The sequence below is a fragment of the Macaca fascicularis genome, chromosome 10 (genome assembly GCF_037993035.2).
Source record: "Macaca fascicularis isolate 582-1 chromosome 10, T2T-MFA8v1.1".
NCBI classification, from domain to species: Eukaryota; Metazoa; Chordata; class Mammalia; order Primates; family Cercopithecidae; genus Macaca; species Macaca fascicularis.
In genome coordinates this window covers 119,978,582-120,000,277 of record NC_088384.1, presented here as the reverse complement: position 1 = coordinate 120,000,277, position 21,696 = coordinate 119,978,582, and the positions used below count along the sequence as shown (strand labels likewise).

Sequence of the window (21,696 nt, the reverse complement as noted above, 5' to 3'; positions counted from 1 at the left end):
CTTTCCAGCCCGACCCCTTACTTTAGGGGTCAGCCTCCCCTCGTAAGTCCTGTATTTATATTATTTTTTTTAGTTGGTCTTTTTTTTTTTTTTGAGACGGAGTTTCCCTCTTGTTGCCGAGGCTGGAGTGCAGTGGCGCGATATCGGCTCACTCCAACCTCTGCCCTCTGGGTTCAAGCGATTCTCCTGCCTCAGCCTCCCGAGTAGCTGGGATTACAGGCGCGCGCCAACACGTTCGGCTAGTTTTCGTATTTTTAGTAGAGACAGGGGTTTTGCCACGTTGGCCAGGCTGGTCTCGAACTCCTGACCTTAGGTGATCCACCCGCCTCGGCCTCCTAAAGTGCTAGGATTACAGCTACCCCTCACGCCTGGCTAGTTTGTCCTTTTGGTGGGGACTTTTTATTGTATGCGGGTTGCGCTGAAAAAGACCGCGATTCGTCCCCTCGCCCTGCAGGCGCCGCTGCCGCCTCGCCTCGGGTGTGGACCCTGCGGCCTGAGCGCGTGCACCCCGAGGTTGTCTCACTTCCTGTTCAGGTCGACCAAGCCGGCACTGCGCCCTCCCCACTCCACAGATGAGGAAGCTGAGGTTAAAGCCACTTGCCCTAGGTCACTCCGCAAGTTGAAGCGCTACCAGGATACTCTGGAACAGGATGCCTGACCTCAGAGGAGAGGCGTGTAACCACCAGGCAACTGGCCCCACGAAACAAGTCCCACAACTTCCTTTCTTTGACTCCTACTTGCTCCTGGAAGAAAAGCCTTAAATGGTATTCAAGCCCTTTAGGATCAGATGTCCTAGGACTGCACTCTGGGCTTCCAGCCTGGGGTGGTACTGGTCCCTAGGCATGGAAGCTCCTCCCACTGCCCCTTCATTCACCCGGCCACCTCCTCCCACAGGTGTCTTCCGGGTACTCTTGCACAGGCCTGAGTCCCTTACCACCACTGCCTATCCTGCTCTGGTGCTCTCAGTAATGTTTTCTCCATTTGCTGCCTTTCATTCTTTCCAGAGATCCTTGCTCAACCCAACCAGGCCAGCCCAGGGACTAGGGACGTATACAGACACCTGCTTCAGGCAGTTCAGGGCAGACCACAGAGATGTGACATTACAGACTGTGTTGAGCAGAAGCCTGGTCTCATTCTGTGTTGCATCCCTAAGCCAGGAACAAAGTCCAGCCCAGGCCTGGCTCTGGGGGACACCCAGTAGTGTCCTCTGGCCCGTGCAGGTGTATCCGTAGCCTCACATGCCACCATGTGAGTCTGAAGTCTGTCTGTGAATGCCCTGGTGTAGAAGCCAGGAGTTTGGAGGTGAGAGGGAGCCCTACAAAATAATAGCCAGTGTGAACTCCTGGGAATGCCCAGCCGCTAAGACCTGCCCACAGCCCTGCGATGCCAATGTCCTCCTTTCACAGGAGGAGTTTGCACAGACTTTAAGCGCACAGCTGGCGTCATTTTCCCAGGAGCCATCCTGTAACCCAGGCCAGGTGAAGGGCTCCTCCCTGGGACCCCACAGTCCCTGTTCCCATCATCCTTTTGTGGTGATGAAGGCACTCATCACAGAGTATTGCCATAAACCGGGTCAGGTTAACCTTTCATTCCCTTTAGGAGCTGGGTGGGGGCATCCAAAAGTATTTGTGGGAGGAAGAGAGAAAGGAGGGGATGGAGCAAGGAAGAACGGGGCGGGGTTGGGGGATAAGGTCAGAACGCCCCTGTGAAGGAAGGAAAGCACTAAGTCCCCGTGTTCTGCCTACCCTCCCTGAGACAGCAGATGGGGAGTGCCCCCTTCCCCCCGCCCCACCCCCGCAGTGGTTGGGGGTATGGGGAGGTGAACCAAGAAGGCCAGGAAGGTGTTCAAGTGCGTGATCCCCCACTGGGGCGTATAGGTTACAGCCCCCAGGGCAACTGAAACTCCTCAGGCTCCAGAGGGCTGAAGTGAGTCGCCTCCACGTTCTTGAGGTGCTTCCGAGCCAGGAACAGTGCGAGCCGCCGGCGCCGCCGCGAGCTCAGGCCCTGGCCCACCAGCCATGGGAAGGCGGGTCCGTGTGGCCCCTGGGCCTCCTCGCCCTCCAGCTCCTCTTCGCAGCGTGCACGGTAGGAGCGCAGCAGCGCCAGGCACCACTCCTCGTCCACGCGGTAGCGTGCATAGAAGGCGGCCTCTTGCGCCAAGCTGCCAGCGCGCAGCCAGCGGATGACGACTGCACGGCCCTCCGGCGCCATCACGGCGGGGTAGCGGTGCTCCAGCAGGCGCAGCAGCAGCTCGTTGCCCCGGTTGCCCTCCACGCCGCCGGGTGACAGGGGGCGCAGGCGGCCCGAGGTGCTGACCACGTCGTCCTGCGTGCGTCGGAGCAGCAGCACCGGCCCCGGGTAGCAGCACAGCTGCTCGGCCACGTTAAGGTTGAAGTGCTCGCGCACGGTGCGCACCACCAGCCCCTTCCAGCTGTGGGGCATGACCTTCAGCGCCAGCGGCACGAGGTCGTCGAAGGTGGCGTCCAGCACCAGTGCACCCAGCCCCGGGTAGGTCATGGTGGCCCAGGTGGCCGTGAAGCCGCCAACAGACCAGCCGTAGACCACCACGTGCGCGGGCGAGAAGTGCAGGCGGTGCAGTGCGTACTGGACCACCACGTCCATGGCGTTGGCGTCGTGCTGAGGGAAGGGCACGCCAGTGCTGCCGCCGAAGCCGGGGTGGTTCCAGCCCAGCACGGAGTAGCCGGCCTCGAGCGGTGCAGACAGACAGCCCATCTCATAGAAGCCGGCATTGCCTTCGCAGCAGATGACGAGGCGCAGCCCGTGCCCGTGGCTGCCCGGGTCCTGGCGGCGGTCCATGAACATGGTGTCGATCTCGTTGCCGTCACAGGCCACCAGCTTGGCGCGCCGGCCATGGTAGCGCTCCACGAGGCGCTCTTGGCCCTGCTGCAGCAGCGGCAGCAGCGCGCGCGTCATCAGGGACACCGAGCCGGGGTACACGAGCCAGCGGCCCAGCGAGTGGGCCAGCGCGTAACTAGCGAGCTGGCCGGGCAGCTCGCGGAGCTGCTGCAAGAGACACTGCGCCTGGCTGCGCACCCCACGTGGAGGCCGCCCCAGCGCGTCCCCGCCCAGCGCCTCGTCCCGCAGCAGCCACACGCCTGCCGCGGCGGCCGCGCAGGTCAGCGCCCGGTGGCTGCTGCTCCCGCCCGCAGCGCGCACATCATCCCAGCGGAAGGCCACGGGCCAGCCGCGGAATGTGTAGGTGTAGCTGGCGGTCAGGTAGATCTTGAACACGTGCACCAGCGCCTTCACGAAGCAGATGACGCACATGGGTGGTGGCCCCAACGCCCAGCCACTGGGCCGGGGTCGCCGCGAGAGGCTCAGGGCAGTGTTAGGGGATACCGGCTCCCAGCCAGGCCCTGATGGCCTTTGTGACCTGGCCTTCCAGGGCCGAGGGAAGGCTGCATCCTGTTGCTAGGTGGTGGGGCACAAAGGGTTCCCAGAGATGATGGGCCCAAGGTTCTGCCCCTCCCCCACCTTCGCCAAGACCCCACCGGCCAAACGCTCCCAGGCCCAGCTTTCCCACCCATTATTTGAGCAGCTACTCTCTCCCTCTTTCTTATTTATTTATTAAATTGAGATGCGGTCTCGCTATGCTGCCCAGGCTGGTCTTGAACTCCTGGGCTCAAGCGATCCTCCCACCTCCACCTCCCACAGTGCTGGGATTACAGGTGTGAGTCCCTGCGCCCAGCCTCCCTCTTCCTTAAATTTAAGGTGGACAACCCCACAGGCCAGAAAGGGACAGCAAGGCCTCCTCCGCGTGTACCGGGCTTGCTATGGGTCCCCGCCCCCACCCCTTCAGGGTCTGCTGGTTTAAACCTCATCTCCCCAGGAGGGCAGGGTCAGAGCAGGGCTGCTGCCGCGCCAGAAAGGTGGCATTTGCTCCCGGCCTGCTGGTTCCTCCCCTCCACACCTTCCTTCTTCCGTGCAGACCAGAAACAAGCCCCCTTCTTTTCTGGATCCTCTTTTCACTGGCTGCCAGCAACAGCAGTGACCTTTTCGGGCGGGTCCTGCCTGGCTGGGGTTCCTCTTTCTCACTCCCGGGTTGAGCCCCCACTCCCAGGCAGCGCCTCCCCCTTTTCTGGAGGGGTAGGGTGGGTTCCCCTTTTTCCCTGCCCTGGAAAGGGGCAGCCCACCTGAGGACAGGGTCACAGGCCGCCCGCCAGGGGGAGCCCCAGGGAAGGGGGCAGCTCTGGGGACTCAACAGCTCCCCAGACCAGAAACAGAAATGCACAATCAGGGAGTTTGGCAAATCCAGCCAGAGCCTCTGAGCCCAGGTGCCAGGCCTGCCTGAGACCCCAGCCTTCTGGGGAAGGGGTAGTTTCAGGCTGAAGCACCCTCTCTGTGCTCTCCTGCTCAGTATCTGGGTTAGAGGCACTACCTGACCCAAACAGGCCCCGCCCCTGGTTCGGGAGTCCGCTGAGGACTGCTGCTGTCTTTAGGGGTTGGGGGACAGAAGGACAGGGACCAATTAACAAAGGGAGCGATTTGGGGGGCTATTACCCCCATTCTAGGTTGCCAGATAAAATACAGAATAATATGCCAGTTAAATTGGAATTACAAGTAAATAATTTTTGGGTGTAAGTATGTACCAACTACCGCTTGAGACATACTTATATTTTAAAATTGTTTATCTGAAATTCCAACTTAACTGGATATCCTGTTTTTTGTTTGTCTGTTTGTTTGTTTTTGAGACGGAGTCTCACTCTTGTTGCCCAGACTGGAGTGCATTGGTGCAATCTCGGCTCACTGCAACCTCTGCCTCCCGGGTGTTCAAGCGATTCTCCTGCCCAGCCTCCCGAGTAGCTGAGATTACAGGTGCCTGCCGCCACACCCAGCTACTTTTTGTACTTTTAGTAGAGACGGGGTTTCACCATGTTGGTCAGGCTGATCTCTAACTCCTGACCTCAGGTGATCCACCCGCCTCGGCCTCCCAAAGTGCTGGGATTACAGGCATGAGCCACCACGCTGGCCTAGATATATCCTGGTTTTTTTTTTTTTTTTTTTTTTTTTGAGACGGAGCCTTGCTGTGTCACCCAGGCTGGAGTGCAATGGCCAGATCTCGGCTCACTGCAAGCTCCGCCTCCCGGGTTCACGCCATTCTCCTGCCTCAGCCTCCCGAGTAGCTGGGACTACAGGCACCCGCCACCTCGCCCGGCTAGTTTTTTTTTTGTATTTTTTATTAGAGACGGGGTTTCACCGTGTTAGCCAGGATGGTCTCGATCTCCTGACCTCGTGATCCGCCCGTCTCGGCCTCCCAAAGTGCTGGGATTACAGGCTTGAGCCACCGCGCCCGGCCGATATATCCTGTTTTTAAATTTGTTTTTGTTTTGCTAAATCTGGCAGTCCTACCCCCAGGCACACATTCAGTTGAGATCCAGATGTTCCTGGTTATCCAGCTTTGATCTCGGATTGGCTGCTATGCTCATTGGTCAAGGCCTGAGGACAAAGAGTGTCTCAGGGTCCACTGGTGCACCTGTCACACCATCCTTTCCACTGGGTCCTGGGCAGCAACAGGAGCCCTGCCTCAGGAGCAAACCCACAGGATACTGCCCCTGGGGCCAAGGGATGGGCAAGGCTTCCCCTGGGGATTGGTGGTTCTGGTCCTGCTCAAGTGTCCGCCCCTGACCCTGTGGGGAAAGGAGCCTGTTGTGGTTAGGGGTGGGGATGGAAACTTCTGCAGCGGGGGGAGATGATGCCTTTCCCAGGAGCCTCTTTCATAAACTCAGCAGCTGCTTACTCTAGGCGGGTTGGGGCTGTGGGCCCAAAGGCTCTTGGCCCATTTCGTGCGAGACCACAGGAGTGAACCCAGCAACAGAGCCGAGGATTCATCGGGGGTCCCTGCCTCCTCAGTTCAGATCCTGGCAGCAGCAGGAGTCCTGGAGGACTGTACACGTAGGATGTTGGATGCACTAAACTTATTTTGATTCCCCTGAACAGGTCCTGCTTGGAGGAGCCTCGTCCTCCTGGGGGCAGTCTCCCAGCTTGATCCGCTCAGGGACTTGTTTGGAAATGGAGGCTTTTCTTTAGCCAGGCCCACCTGCCCTTAGCTGCCCCCACAACAACCCACCCACACACACACACACAGAGAGAGCAGGAAGTTCTTGAGAGGAGGAGGGGAGAGCCTGGGACCGGATTCTGAGGGCAAAGGTCAGCAGGCTGGAGCCGCTGGCCCCCAGGGGTTCCATGCCTTATCCTGTGTCTGGCCCAGCCCCTGACCCCACCAGCCCACGGGAGTCCAAGTGCCCCAGAACCCCCAGCTCTGTTGAGACAGGAAAGCATGTGACAGGAAGGGAGCTGTCCCCTCTCTAGAAGAGCCCCCAGACTGGACCAGCTGCAGCAGCCGTGACCTCTTGTGCCCCCACCCCCATCAGCTCAGGGAAGTGTCCACAAGGTGGTGGGGGGGCTGTGTCCCTGTTAATCCGTGTGTGGAGGCAACCCCACCCCGCACCCCAGTGCCCTCCAGGCAGACATCTGAGCGTGCACCCCACCCCCACAGGGCCTGCCAGTCTCTGAGCCCTCCACCCCTTGGTTCCCACCCTCCTGCACTGGGGCAGGGCTCTCCCGCTGGCCAGTTCTGCTAGGCCTCCCTGGAGGCCCTTGATTTATGCCGCTGGAGCCTGCAGAGCCAACCTTGGAGAAGGAAGGAGAGGAGAGAGAGAAAACCAGTCCCAGAGGCCGGAGGGGCAGGAACCAGGATCAGAGCCCCTGGCAGAGGGCATCCATCAGGGAGTGAGCTGACCTCAGCAGCTCCGGACGCAGGGAGCAGTGCCCAGGCCTTGGGAAAACTGAAGCTACCCTGGTGGGTGCGGGAGCTGAGTCTGCACAAACGCCTCTGCTCAGGAAATGGGGTGCAGGGAAGGTGGGGGTGGCTTGGAGCCCAAGGACAGGAGGGGATGCTTCCTGGAGGATGCAGGGTCAGGAGAAGGGGCGGAAATGGCCAAGACAGCTGCTGAACATCTGGAGTCACAGAGAATTAATTACTCAGCGCCCTCAGGACGGTGGGGTTGGTGGGGGAGTGGCGCACACTGGAGCCTTCTCCATCCTGGCTCCCTGCAGGGCCTGTACTCTGGGCCTCTCTCCTGCCCAGGATGAAGGACACTGGTAAGCAGCGCTCCCCAGAGTGCCCCCCAACACCCATCTCAGTACACACCCCTGGGTGGCCATGCTGTGTATGTGTGGAGGGCTCACCGTCCTCCCTGCCTACGAGCACTGCCACTGGAGCCTCCGGCACCCCCACACTGGCATTCGGCTCCTCCCCAGGCCTGCTCCCCGTCTCCTTTGGGAATGAGCCAGGGTCTCTCCAGAATCCTTGACAGAATCCCCTGCACTGTCAGGGGAGGGAGTGGGGACAGCTGCCCACATCAAGGTAAAGTCTGGGTTGGGGTCAAGAGTCCTGCAGGGGCCAGGCATGGTGGGTCAAGCCTACAGTTCCAGCCACTTGGGTGGCTGAAGTGGGAGGATTGCTTGAGGCCAGGAGTTCAAGGCTGCAGTGAGCTATGATGGCACTGCTGCACACACACACACAAATCCTGCTGGCCTGCGTGACGTCGGCTGAATTCTTCAGGGGCAGAGTCTGCACCACCGCTGCAGAAATCGTCCACTGGGCTCCATACACACACTTTGAAGGGTATGTTCAGGGCCCAGGTTCACCCTGGCTTAGAAGACCCTAGAGCAGGGCCCTTTCTCTCACTGCAATAACCAGTTTTTGATATGAGTGCTTATTTTTGTTATTCGAAATGTAACATTCTCATTGCATCCAGTGGCACAGGGATATAAGGTGATTAACTGTTCTTTCCACACTCCCTCCTAGATGTCCAGAGTTGCTATTCTGGACCGTGTCTTTCACACCCTCCTCTATTTGCCTACAAACATAGACATACATAGAGTCTTTTGTTTTTTGAGACGGAATCTCGCTCTGTCACCCAGGCTGGAGTGCAGTGGCGCGATCTCGGCTCACTGCAAGCTCCGCCTCCTGGGTCCACTCATTCTCCTGCCTCAGCCTCCCGCATAGCGCATAGCTGGGACTACAGGCGCCCGCCACCACGCCTGGCTAATTTTTTTGTATTTTTAGTAGAGACAGAGTTTCACCGTGTCAGCCAGGATGGTCTCAATCTCCTGACCTCGTGATCTGCCTGCCTCGGCCTCCCAAAGTGCTGGGATTGCAGGCGTGAGCCACCGCGGTGCTGGGATGACAGGTGTGAGCCACCACGGCCCGCCCACACAGAATCTTATCTAGGGGTCTTCTGTCACTTTCTCGTGCGGAGACAGGCCTGGTGTTCATGTCACTCTGCAGCAGGCTTGCTCTTCTCCGAGGTGCGTCCTGAGCGTCCTGCAGTCTCACAGCACAGGCCTGCAAATGCCCCCTGGAGTTCCTGCCCTGGCACCACTGTGTCCACTTCTGTTGTTGGACACACGGGCTCGAGACCTCTCCCCACTGCAGACTTGGGGCATCGCGCACCTTTGTTCAAGGACCCTGGCCTCTAGGGGTTTTCTTTTTCTTTTTTCTTTGTTTTTTTTTTTTTTTTTTTTAGACGGAGTCTCACTCTGTCACCCAGGCTGGAGTGCAGTGGCGTGATCTCGGCTCACTGCAAACTCCGCCTCCCGGGTTCACGCCATTCTCCTGCCTCAGCCTCCCGAGTAGCTGGGACTACAGGCGCCCTCCGCCAGGCCCGGCTAATTTTTTGTATTTTCAGTAGAGACGGGGTTTCACCGTGTTAGCCAGGATGGTCTCGATCTCCTGACCTCGTGATCCGCCCGTCTCGGCCTCCCAAAGTGCTGGGATGACAGGCGTGGGCCACCGCGGCGCTGGGATGACAGGCGTGGGCCTCCCAAAGTGCTGGGATGACAGGCGTGGGCCACCGCAGCGCTGGGGTGACAGGCGTGGGCCACCGCGGCGCTGGGGTGACAGGCGTGGGCCACTGCACCCGGCCGGGCTTTTCTTACTGGCCAGATTTCTAGCAGCGCGATGCTCAATCCGAGGGGGTATTCTTAAAGCCAAGAGCTTTGCCCCAGTTGCTTTTCCACAGGGTGTGACTGTGTCACCTGTGAGTCTTTGAGGGAGCTTCTCTGCAGGCTTCTTCTGTCACACTGGCGGCTCCACGCTTTTATCTGCGTTTTTAGTGGTCCCTCTGTGTTGTGTATTCAGCGAATACTGATCCCCGCCTCTGACCAGGCTGGCACCAGCAGCCATTCCACCCCGTGAGGCAATCCACTCCAGCTTTTCACTCCTTGCCCCTCGGAGACCCTCACCTGGGGGGCGTGTGGTGACCGGATGGAAACCACGGCCTGGATCTCGGACAGTCAGCCCTGGGTGTGGGCGAGGAGGGGAGATGACGCTGAGCCCGGATTGGGGGATGAATGGAAAGGGCAGGGGTCCCTTGGCTCTTGGCTTAAGCTTAGCCGGTTCGGTGCTTCCTGGCCCCTGGGTTTGGCCTCGCCAGCCTGCATCCCAGCCCAGAGGGCCCAAACAGGAGTCTCTGGTGGGGACTCCGACTCCACCAGGGGCACCAAGTCCACAGGAGGCCACAGAGGTTGCCCCTTTTTCCTGGTTTCCCCAAGTCGTGGAACCATCGAAAATCCCTCAGGGTGACGGCCCGTGTGCCCCTGCACCTTCTCCCCTCCCCGCCTCCACCGCACCTGCAGGGTGGTGGGTGGTGGATGGTGGGGACGGGCCCTAAGCAGGCGCAGGCCAGCGGAGTGGTCAGAGGGACTGGAGACCCAGCCCTCCCTCCCTCCCTACGCCCAGAGAGCCCAGAGACGGAGGGAGGCACACCCAGCTTGTGTCAGCAGGGGTGGGGTGGTCACTGACAGCCAAGTCAAGGTCCCGGCGAGCTGGATGCGCGGCCCAACCCCAGGCCTTCCTTCCTGGGGTGCGTGGCTCCCACCTGCCGGGTGGGTGGGCTGAAAGCCAGCGTCCGCTAGGGCCCGGGCGTCTGTGCTGTGAGCTCAGGGACCGGGGCTCCTTCAAAGCCCTAGATCTGGGGGAGCCTCCGTCCCGGCAGCCAGGCTGGGCAGCGGTCCCTGGACCTGAGAGTGGAGGAGGAGTGGGGGGTGCAGGGAGGGGAGAGCCAGTCCGGGGCGGGATGGACAGACCTCGGACATGCAAGGTCACCAGGAACCCAGGTTCTGGCTGGCAGGAGAGGAGGAAGCTTCGTCCGGGGCCCCCACTGCCCTGTGGCCACAGCTCGGGGGGGCCAGTTCTTGGGCCGCACCTCCCGCACTTCCCGAGCTCGCTCTGAGCGGATCTAGGTTGCAGCCCTGGCGGCTCCTTCTAAATCACTTGTGCAGATTAAAAACAGCAACTGTCCCAGAGCTGACCCCAGGGGACCCTGAAAGCTGCCCCCCCACCCCCCAGGCACTCTCTGTTCTCAGCGTCGGCTGGACTCTGGGGCGGCTGCTTCGAGGTCCCCGCCTCCAATACCTCCGCCCAGGCCGTCCCTGGGGAGCTGGCGCCAGGTCAAGCCCACCACAGCCCGGAGGCCTGGACAGGGAGCCCCTTCTTCTTTATGGCCCCTCCCCTCCCGCCCCCCTTCCAGTTGGAGAGTGGGGAGGGAGGAAGAGAGGAAAGGAGGAAGAAAGAGAGGCTGTCCTGAGGGGTCTGGAAGGGGTGCCCCCACCACGGTTCCTGTGGCTTCTCTAACTGGGACTGACTCCATGGCCAGGCCACTGAAACCCACAGGCACCAAGCAGATACACAGGTACCCCTAAAGGTGGCCCTGCCTCAAGACAGGATCTGGGGGCCAGGAAGGTACCTGGGCCTTTGCCCCGAGCCAACCCAGGAAGGCAGTGGGATGGGGAGCATAGGAGCAGAGGAGGCTCTGCCAGGGCCTCCATTACCGCCTTGTGTCTCCTGTCCCAGCCCTGGGATCCGTGCGAACCACGGGTCTGCCCACCCGTGCTGCTTTGAAGCTGCCCTGAGGGGAGGGGGGGCCAGCTGCCAGAGGTGCGTGTGCCCGCCCAGCCCCTCCAGCTGCGTGGGAGCCTGGATTAACCGCAGGGCTGCCAGCAGCCTTTGAAGTGCTGGGGTGCGGCCACAGGAAGTGGGCGGCAGCCCACCCAGGCCCTAAGTCCCACCTCCCCAGGGTAAGCGCCTGGTCCACCAACTGGGCTCGGAGCCCAGCCTGCAGCGTCCCCTCTGCACCCCAGGTGTGCCTGGGCTGGGGACTGTAGCCTCTCCCCCAACCCCTAGGCCCAACCCCAGCCCCAGTTTAGTCCAGGCTCTTTCAGGGCGGCAATGGGGCCAGGAACTGGTCCCTCTCCCTCAGCTAAAAATAGCAGGCCTCAGGCTTTGCGGAAAGCCCCTGGGGCGGAGGAGGAAGGAGCAGGCCCTGGAGCTGGGGCTGCAAGGAGGGAGGCCTTACAGGAAGTGCCTGGCCGCCCCGGCAAAGGCTCCTGGTCAGCTGCTCAGCCCCCTGGAAAGCCCCAGGCAGTGTCTGAGTGGAGGCAGGACCAGGAGGGTGAGGGAGGCAGGACCAGGAGGGTGAGGGAGGCAGGACCAGGAGGGTGAGGGAGGCAGGACCAGGAGGGTGAGGGAGGCAGGACCAGGAGGGTGATGGAGGCAGGACCAGGAGGGTGAGGGTGGCAGGACCAGGAGGGTGAGGGAGGCAGGACCAGGAGGGTGAGGGTGGCAGGACCAGGAGGGTGATGGTGGCAGGACCAGGAGGGTGATGGAGGCAGGACCAGGAGGGTGAGGGTGGCAGGACCAGGAGGGTGAGGGAGGCAGGACCAGGAGGGTGAGGGTGGCAGGACCAGGAGGGTGATGGAGGCAGGACCAGGAGGGTGAGGGAGGCAGGACCAGGAGGGTGAGGGAGGCAGGACCAGGAGGGTGAGGGAGGCAGGACCAGGAGGGTGAGGGAGGCAGGACCAGGAGGGTGAGGGAGGCAGGACCAGGAGGGTGAGGGAGGCAGGACCAGGAGGGTGATGGAGGCAGGACCAGGAGGGTGAGGGAGGCAGGACCAGGAGGGTGAGGGAGGCAGGACCAGGCTGGAGCCCGTCACATTCCAGGTGGGCTTCCCCTTCCACCAGCTGACGTCCTTCTGGGCCTGGGTGGTCTCCTGCCGTGGATACCAGGAGGGCAGGACGAAGGCCGTTCTCCCTGCCTCCGCCGTTCTCTGCATCTGGTGATGACCTGATCTCCCCACTCTCTCCACCTTCCCCATTTCCCATCCTTAGTGGGAATCATTCATTCAGTGGACATGTATCGAGGGCCTGCTGGCTGGGTGAAGCACTGGCTGGTCCCATCCTTGCCCTCAGAGTGCTTGCCGTGCGCAAGTAGGGATTTAACCCAAAGAGGGATTTTGTTTTATTTTGTTTTATTTTTATTGTGTATTTATTTATTTGAGATGGAATCTCACTTTGTCGCCCAGACTGGAGTGCAGTGGCATGGTCTCAGCTCACTGCACCCTCTGCCTCCCGGTTTCAAGCGATTCTCCTGCCTCAGCCTCCCAAGTAGCTGGGACTACAGGTGCCCACCACCTCGCCTGGCTAACTTTTGTATTTTTAGTAGAGATGGGGTTTCACCATGTTGGCCAGGCTGGTCTCAACTCCTGACCTCAGGTGATCTGCCCACCCTCAGCCTCCCAAAGTGCTGGGATTACAGGCATGAGCCACTGAGCCTGGCCTATTTTATGTTTTAATTTTATTTATTTATTTATTTTGAGACAGAGTTTGTTCTGTTGCCCAGGCTGGAGTACAGTGGCGCGATCTCCGCTCATTGCAACCTCTGCTTCCTGGATTCAAGCAATTCTCCTGCCTCAGCCTCCCGAGTAGTTGAGATTACAGACTCGTGCCACCAACTCCTGACCTCAGGTGATTCTCCCACCTCAGCCTCCCAAAGTATTGGGATTACAGCCATGAGCCACCATGCCTGGCCTAATTTTTGTATTTTTGGTAGTGATGGGGTTTCACCATATTGGCCGTGGTTGCCCAGGCTGGTCTCAAACTCCTGACTTCAGGTGATCCACCCACCTTGGCCTCCCAAAGTGCTGGGACTACAAGTGTGAGCCATCACACCCAGCCTAATTTTTGTATTTTCAGTAGAGACGGGGTTTCACCATGTTGGCCAGGCTGGTCTTGAACTCCTGACCTCAGGTGATCCGTCCACCTCAGCCTCCCAAAGTGCTGGGGTTATAGGCATGAGCCAGTGCTCCCGGTCAAGAAAGGTTTTGCAGGAAGCAAACACCAGCAGCTGCCATTCTGGAGGGGAGGTGGATCAGGAGCTGAGACCAGAGCGATGGGTAGGAATTCGCCCTGTGAATTAGGCTGTGGATTTGGGCTGACCCTGGGAGAGGCCCTAGTGCTGAAGGAATAAGAACAGAGGTCAGAGTGGCTGGGACCTTAGGGGTCAAGAGGAATGAGGCTAGGGATGGGGAGTGGGAAGATAGGTAGGGCTTTGCAAACTGGGGCAAGGAGTTGGAAAGGAAGCCAGTTTTTTGGGGTTTTTTTGTTTGTTTGTTTTTTGAGACAGAGTCTTGCTCTGTCGCCAGGCTGGAGTACAGTGGTGCGATCTCGGCTCACTGCAACCTCCGTCTCCCTCGTTTAAGTGATTCTCCTGCCTCAGCCTCCCGAGTGGCTGGGACTACAGGCGTGTGCCACCACGCCCAGCTAACTTTTGTATTTTTAGTAGAGACAGGGTTTCACCATGTTGGCCAGGCTGGTATCAATCTCTTGACCTCGTGATCTGCCCGCCTCGGCCTCCCAAAGTGCTGGGATTACAGGCTTGAGCCACCGCGCCCGGCTGAAAGGAAGCCACTTCTAAGAAGCTCCTGAAAATTTCTCTCCTGAACATTTCTAGGCTCCTGTCTGTGTGTCAGAGATAATGGGTGGTAAATGCTGGTGGGAAGGCTGTAGGGCAGGGAATAGCTTAACATACAAGACCATCCAGAGACCAAGTCCGGAGTGCTTGGGAAAGGCCAGGGCGTGCAGTGGGTGGGGACTGAGCGGACAGACGTCTCCGTTTCCCAGGCGTGGACCCCCAGGAGTGGGTGCAGCAGAGCGCCCAGACGTGAGTTTCGGGTGGCCCCCATCTTCCTGGCTTGACTTTCCCTACAATGGGCAGCGGTTTGGGTGCTGGCAAGGCTGGAGTTCTCAGAAGGTACCACGAAAGGAGGCACAGAGGGAGACTTCCCACATTTTCGAGAGAGTGACTAAGAGTGGACCACAAAATCTGAACTGGATAAGAAGGAAGCCCAAGAAAGGGGAAGGCCGCCTGTTCTGGAGAAAGGAGGGTTGCCCTGGAGCGAAGCGCTTGGTGAGGTGTGACAGCCGGGGAGGGGGCAGTTGTGCCACAGACGGGGAAACTGGAAGCAGTCATTTCGGAGCGTGTGGGTTTTGGTGACAGCCGGCTCCAAGGTGTGAGTGAGCCTGGGTGCCTGAAGTGGGGGGAAGTGGAGGAACCACACGACATCTCCCCAGGAGAGTTTACTTTCAAGGAGGGATGAAGGAGGCATCTCCAGGCTGTGTGAGGTCTTCCCCTTTACAAACAGCCACCCACAGCTGCGTCACTGCTGCCAGCCACTGTTGCTGCCGCCTCATTGACCGCAGCCACCGTCAGCATCTTCGGTGGTACCTCCAGCCCGTTGCCACTTCCCCATTAGCCTCACCAGGACCCACCCTGGCACCGCTGCCGTTCACCCAGTGGGCGAATGTCTGTTCAGAAGTCCCTCCGGGCGCGGCGGCATGTTGAGCTCTGGTCACTGCAGCAAGCAGCACAGGCAAGGCCCTTGCAAGGGATGCAGTCATGGGGTGACCAAAACATATAAAGAGATTCAGAGGCCGGGCGTGGTGGCTCACGCCTGTAATCCCAGCACTTCTGGAGGCCGAGGTGGGTGGATCACAAGGTCAGGAGTTTGAGACCAGCCTGACCAGTATGGTGAAGCCCTGTCTCTACTAAAAATACAAAAAAATTAGCATGGCGGTGGGCGCCTGTAATCCCAGCTACTCGGGAGGCTGAGGCAGGAGAATTGCTTGAACCCGGCAGGAGGAGGTTGCACTGAGCCGAGATCACGCTATTGCACTGCAGCCTGGGCAACAGAGACAGACTGTCTCAAAGAAAAAAAAAATAGGCCGGGCGCGGTGGCTCACGCCTGTAATCCCAGCACTTTGGGAGGCCGAGGCAGGCAGATCACGAGGTCAGGAGATGGAGACCATCCTGGCTAACACGGTGAAACCCCGTCTCTACTGAAAATACAAAAAACTAGCCGGGCGTGGTGGCGGCGCCTGTAGTCCCAGCTACTCAGGAGGCTGAGGCAGGAGAATGGCGGGAACCCGGGAGGCGGAGCTTGCAGTGAGCCGAGATCACACCACTGCACTCCAGCCTGGGCGACAGAGTGAGACTCCGTCTCAAAAAAAAAAAAAAAAAAAGGAGACGGAGCGTGACTGAGCGTCCACTCCCAGGTATTTATCCAAAAGAGGTGACACACGTCACAGGAAGACTGGCCTCAAACCTTTGCAGCAGCAGCGTTTGCAAAACTGGGAAAACCAAGTATCCATCAGCTGGCGAGTGGATGAGCGGACCTGTGGCTCATCCCTATGCTGGGAAGGCAAGGCTGCCGCTACAGGGTGAATCCCCAAAACAGGATGCTGAGTGAGAGAAGCCACACAAAAAAAGACCACGTGCTTAGGGCCTCCTTGCAGAAAGCAGATGCATGGTTGGTGGGGTGGGGCCCCTGGGGCAGTGGAGGTGGTTTCCTGCTTTCCCTTTGTCCAGGCTGTTCAAGCAGGTGCTAAACATTGGTAAATATCATTGTATGTAAATTATGCTTCAATAAAACTCAATTTTTAAAAACATGTAAGGATGGCCCAGCTCGGTGGCTCACGCCTGTAATCCCAGCACTTTGGGAGGCCGAGGCGGGTGGATCATGAGGTCAGGAGATCGAGACCATCCTGGCCAACATGGTGAAACCCCCATCTCTACTAAAAACACAAAAAATTAGCTGGGCGTGGTGGCGGGCACCTGCAGTCCCAGCTACTCAGGAGGCTAAGCCGGAGAATGGCGTGAACCCAGGAGGCGGAGCTTGCAGTGAGCCGAGATCGCACCACTGCACTCCAGCTTGGGTGACAGAGCAAGACTCTGTCTCCAAAAAAAAAAAAAAAGTAAAGATTTTGAGGGGAACCACAAAAAAACACAAGGGGAGAGGTGGTGGAGGAAGGAGATGGCGTCCCTGGCAGAGGTGTGGCCTGGAGTGTGCCTCACTTTGGGGCAGGCATTCCTCTTGTTTGGACACTGGGGAGCAGAAATCCTGGGTCATATGGTGACTGCACTTACGTAATTTTAACTCCTAGGGAAACAGGCAAATTGACACTCAAGGTTTGTGTTGAGGCCATTATTTTTCTCTTTTCTCTTTTTTTTTTTTTTGAGACAGAGCCTTACTGTGCCACCTAGGCTGGAGTGCAGTGGTGCGATCTCAGCTCATTGCAACCTCTGCTTCCCAGGCTCAAGCGATTCTCCTGCCTCAGTCTCCTGAGTAACTGGGATTACAGGCGCTCACCACCATACCCGGCTAATTTTTTTTTCTTTTTTTGAGACGGAGTCTCGCTCTGTCCCCGGGCTGGAGTGCAGTGGCCGGATCTCAGCTCACTGCAAGCTCCGCCTCCCGGGTTCACGCCATTCTCCTGCCTCAGCCTCCCGAGTAGCTGGGACTACAGGCGCCCGCCACCTCGCCCGGCTAGTTTTTTGTATTTTTTAGTAGAGACGGGGTTTCACCGTGTTAGCCAGGATGGTCTCGATCTCCTGACCTCGTGATCCGCCCGTCTCGGCCTCCCAAAGTGTTGGGATGACAGGCTTGAGCCACCGCGCCCGGCCAATTTTTTTTTTGTTTTTTTTAGTTGGGACAGGGGTTTCACCATGTTGGGCAGGCTGGTCTCGAACTCCTGACCTCAGACGATCCACCATCTCAGCCTCCCGAAGTGCTGGGATTAAGGTGTGAGCCACCACGCCCAGCCTTTGGTCATCGGTTTTAAAGTCTGCTTTTAGACGAGGAGCATCATTTGCCGCTCAGGTGATTGGGACGGACTGGCAGAAGCGCTCGGAGATGACCAGCCAGCTGGCATGGTGGGCATGAGGCTGCAACCAAGAGACCATGTGGGAGCAGGGGTGGAACCTGCCAGGCCTCCCAGACTGGCAGGGTCTCGTGGTCCTGGCTGAACTGGTGAGGTGAGGCAGGTCTTTCTCTTTCTAATGCCTTCAGGCCCCTCCAGGGTCCCTCGTCTCCCAGCGCAGTGAGCAGGGTCTGGTTCTACTGCTGCTCAGCTCCCAGGAGCTGGGGTCCCCATGGCTGTCCTGCCAACCGACTGTCCCTGGACTTCCTGTCCTGGGCCCAAGAGGGCCAGGGCCAGCCTGAGGCCTCTCCTGCAGGTGGCGACCCCAAGATTTGCAGAGCTGAGGACAAACCCAGGCCTGCTGGCCCCTCCCATACACGTGGGACCCCTTAGGGATGGATCCCCCTGGGGGCGGGGGTGGCCACTCCACTCCGGCCTCCAGCCCCCACTGGAGGTGACCTGGACTGGCCAGGGACACTGCTGGCTGAGGTTGGAACTGGGGAGCCCCAGGCCCCAGTGACCCTTTCCCCTGTGGCCTTGCCCGGGGCTGGGAACCTCTGGACCTCCGGACTGGGCTGGACTGGGCGTCCTGTGTCCTGCCAAGAGGATGTCCTGTCCCCTCCCCCGCCCTCCACATTCCTCCAGGAGCTGCCCTGGGCCTCCTGGGGTGGAGGTGGGGTGTGAGGTGGACGGGTTGGAACGGGAAGCTAGCCCCTGCCCCTCACCCTGGCACCTGAGCCCCAATTCTCCCAGCCCCCAGCTCCCTCCTCTCGCTGGATCCGGAGGCAGTGGCCCCAGCCAGCACCTGGGGTTTTTTCCAGGACTGACTCCAATTCCCTCAGCGGGGGTCAGGGGGCAGTTGCTCCACGGAACAAAGGCTGGGGGAGGAGAGGGGAAGTGGGGAGCAGGGAAAGGAAGGGGCCGGGCTGAGCACATTCTGAGGTCAGCTCTCCACTGCCTCCCCTGCAGCCGCCCTCTCCTGGGGCTTCCTGCCCTGAGAGTGTGGGGGCGAGCACAGGGGAGAGGGAAGGCCACAAGCCCGCCCTTCGCAGGCCTGCCCTTTGGTGGGAAGGGTGTGGAGACCCCTGGGGCTTGTCCATCCACTCAGTGGGCTTCAGGGACATTGGACTGGTGCTGGGGGAAAGGCCAGAGTGGGCAGAGTGGGCAGCTCCACCCCCAAGCTTCCCCCACCTCGGGCCTCCCCACAAGCCCCACAGCTGGTGGTCTCTGGGCATCTGTGCCTATGTGTGTCCATGAAGGGGTGGGGCTCGCCTTCAGGGCCTGTGAGTCTCCGGGCATCTGGTGAGGTCTGCCCACACTCCGGGCATCTGGTGAGGTCTGCCCACAGCGTCCACACACATCTTCCTTGTGTCCTGAGGCTGCTTGAGTCTCACACACTCCTGAGCTGTCCCCAGGCAGAGTGTGTGTGTGTCAGTGTCTCTGTGTCTGTGTGTGTGTGTCAGTGTCTCTGTGTGTGTCTGTGTGTGTGTGTGTCAGTGTCTCTGTGTGTGTGTGTGTCTGTGTGTGTGTCAGTGTCTCTGTGTGTCTGTGTGTGTGTGTCAGTGTCTGTGTGTGTGTCTGTGTGTGTCAGTGTCTCTGTGTGTCTGTGTGTGTGTGTCAGTGTCTCTGTGTGTGTCTGTGTGTGTGTGTCAGTGTCTGTGTGTGTGTCTGTGTGTGTCAGTGTCTCTGTGTGTCTGTGTGTGTGTGTCAGTGTCTCTGTGTGTGTCTGTGTGTGTGTCAGTGTCTGTGTGTGTGTCTGTGTGTGTCAGTGTCTCTGTGTGTCTGTGTGTGTGTGTCAGTGTCTCTGTGTGTGTCTGTGTCTGTGTGTCAGTGTCTCTGTGTGTGTCTGTGTGTGTGTCAGTGTCTCTGTGTGTGTGTGTCTGTGTGTGTGTCAGTGTCTCTGTGTGTGTGTCTGTGTGTGTGTGTCAGTGTCTCTGTATGTGTGTGTGTCAGTGTCTCTGTGTGTCTGTATGTGTGTCAGTGTCTCTGTGTGTGTGTGTGTGTGAGTGTCTCTGTGTGTGTCTGTGTGTGTGTCAGTGTCTCTGTATGTGTGTGTGTCAGTGTCTCTGTGTGTGTGTGTCTGTGTGTGTGTCAGTGTCTCTGTGTGTGTGTCTGTGTGTGTGTGTCAGTGTCTCTGTATGTGTGTGTGTCAGTGTCTCTGTGTGTGTGTCTGTGTGTGTGTCAGTGTCTCTGTGTGTGTGTCTGTGTGTGTGTGTCAGTGTCTCTGTGTGTGTCTGTATGTGTGTCAGTGTCTGTGTGTGTGTGTGTCAGTGTCTCTGTGTGTGTGTCTGTGTGTGTGTGTCAGTGTCTCTGTATGTGTGTGTGTCAGTGTCTCTGTGTGTGTCTGTGTGTGTGTCAGTGTCTCTGTGTGTGTGTCAGTGTCTCTGTGTGTGTCTGTGTGTGTGTCAGTGTCTCCGTATGTGTGTGTGTCAGTGTCTCTGTGTGTCTGTGTGTCAGTGTCTCTGTGTGTGTCTGTGTGTGTGTCAGTGTCTCTGTATGTGTGTGCGTCAGTGTCTCTGTGTGTGTCTGTATGTGTGTCAGTGTCTCTGTGTGTGTCTGTGTGTGTGTCAGTGTCTCTGTGTGTGTGTCAGTGTCTCTGTGTGTGTCTGTGTGTGTCAGTGTCTCTGTGTGTGTGTCAGTGTCTCTGTGTGTGTCTGTGTGTTAGTATCTGTGTGTGTGTCAGTGTCTCTGTGTGTGTCTGTGTGTGTGTCTGTGTGTGTGTTAGTATCTGTGTGTGTGTCAGTGTCTCTGTGTGTGTCTGTATGTGTGTCAGTGTCTGTGTGTGTGTGTCAGTGTCTCTGTGTGTGTGTGTCTGTGTGTGTGTGTCAGTGTCTCTGTGTGTGTCTGTGTGTGTGTCAGTGTCTCTGTGTGTCTGTCAGTGTCTCTGTGTGTGTCTGTGTGTGTGTTAGTATCTGTGTGTGTGTCAGTGTCTCTGTGTGTGTCTGTGTGTGTGTTAGTATCTGTGTGTGTCAGTGTCTCTGTGTGTCTCTGTATGCGTGTGTGTCAGTGTCTCTGTGTGTCTGTGTGTCAGTGTCTCTGTGTGTGTGTGTGTCAGTGTCTCTGTGTGTGTCTGTGTGTGTGTTAGTATCTGTGTGTGTCAGTGTCTCTGTGTGTCTCTGTATGCGTGTGTGTCAGTGTCTCTGTGTGTCTGTGTGTCAGTGTCTCTGTGTGTGTGTGTGTCAGTGTCTCTGTGTGTGTCTGTGTGTGTGTGTGTGAGTGTCTCTGTGTGTGTCTGTATGTGTGTCAGTGTCTCTGTGTGTGTGTGTGTCAGTGTCTCTGTGTGTGTCTGTGTGTGTGTGTCAGTGTCTCTGTGTCTGTATGTGTGTGTCAGTGTCTCTGTGTGTGTCTGTGTGTGTGTGTCAGTGTCTCTGTGTGTGTGTGTGTGTCAGTGTCTCTGTGTGTGTCTGTGTGTGTGTCAGTGTCTCTGTGTGTGTCTGTATGTGTGTCAGTGTCTCTGTGTGTGTCTGTGTGTGTGTGTGTCAGTGTCTCTGTGTGTGTCTGTGTGTGTGTCAGTGTCTCTGTGTGTGTGTGTGTGTCAGTGTCTGTGTGTGTGTCTGTGTGTGTCAGTGTCTCTGTGTGTGTGTGTGTATCTCTGTGTGTCTGTGTGTGTGTCAGTGTCTCTGTGTGTGTGTCTGTGTGTGTGTGTCAGTGTCTCTGTGTGTGTCTGTGTGTCAGTGTCTCTGTGTGTGTGTCAGTGTCTCTGTGTGTGTCTGTGTGTGTGTGTGTGTGTCAGTGTCTCTGTGTGTCTGTGTGTCAGTGTCTCTGTGTGTGTCTGTGTGTGTGTCAGTGTCTCTGTGTGTGTGTGTGTCAGTGTCTCTGTGTGTGTCTGTATGTGTGTCAGTGTCTCTGTGTGTGTGTGTGTCAGTGTCTCTGTGTGTGTCTGTGTGTCAGTGTCTCTGTATGTGTGTGTGTCAGTGTCTCTGTATGTGTGTGTGTCAGTGTCTCTGTGTGTGTCTGTTTGTGTGTGTCAGTGTCTCTGTGTGTGTCTGTGTGTGTGTCGTGTCAGTGTCTCTGTGTGTGTGTGTGTGTGTCAGTGTCTCTGTGTGTGTCTGTGTGGGTGTGTGTCAGTGTCTCTGTGTGTGTCTGTGTGTGTGTGTCAGTGTCTCATGTCTGTGTGTGTGTGTGTCAGTGTCTCTGTGTGTGTGTGTGTCAGTGTCTCTGTGTGTGTCTGTGTGTGTCAGTGTCTCTGTGTGTGTGTGTGACAGTGTCTCTGTGTGTGTCTGTGTGTGTGTGTCAGTGTCTCATGTCTGTGTGTGTGTGTGTCAGTGTCTCTGTGTGTGTCTGTGTGTGTGTCAGTGTCTCTGTATGTGTGTGTGTCAGTGTCTCTGTGTGTGTCTGTGTGTGTGTCGTGTCAGTGTCTCTGTGTGTGTGTGTGTGTCAGTGTCTCTGTGTGTGTCTGTGTGTGTGTGTCAGTGTCTCTGTGTGTGTCTGTGTGTGTGTGTCAGTGTCTCATGTCTGTGTGTGTGTGTGTCAGTGTCTCTGTGTGTGTGTGTCAGTGTCTCTGTGTGTGTCTGTGTGTGTCAGTGTCTCTGTGTGTGTGTGTGACAGTGTCTCTGTGTGTGTCTGTGTGTGTCAGTGTCTCATGTCTGTGTGTGTGTGTCAGTGTCTCTGTGTCTGTGTGTGTGTCAGTGTCTCTGT

At 58.0% G+C, this 21,696-nt stretch overlaps 1 protein-coding gene across 1 annotated transcript; it reads right to left on the bottom strand.

The window, feature by feature from the left end:
* Window positions 1–451: 451 nt before the first annotated feature.
* ABHD16B (abhydrolase domain containing 16B) lies at window positions 452–5,945 on the bottom strand. Its single transcript, XM_074005755.1, has one exon. It carries the CDS (start codon window positions 3,286–3,288, stop codon window positions 1,879–1,881), a length of 1,410 nt encoding a protein of 469 aa, XP_073861856.1. The 5' UTR covers window positions 3,289–5,945; the 3' UTR covers window positions 452–1,878.
* Between the last annotated feature and the right edge of the window lie 15,751 nt (window positions 5,946–21,696).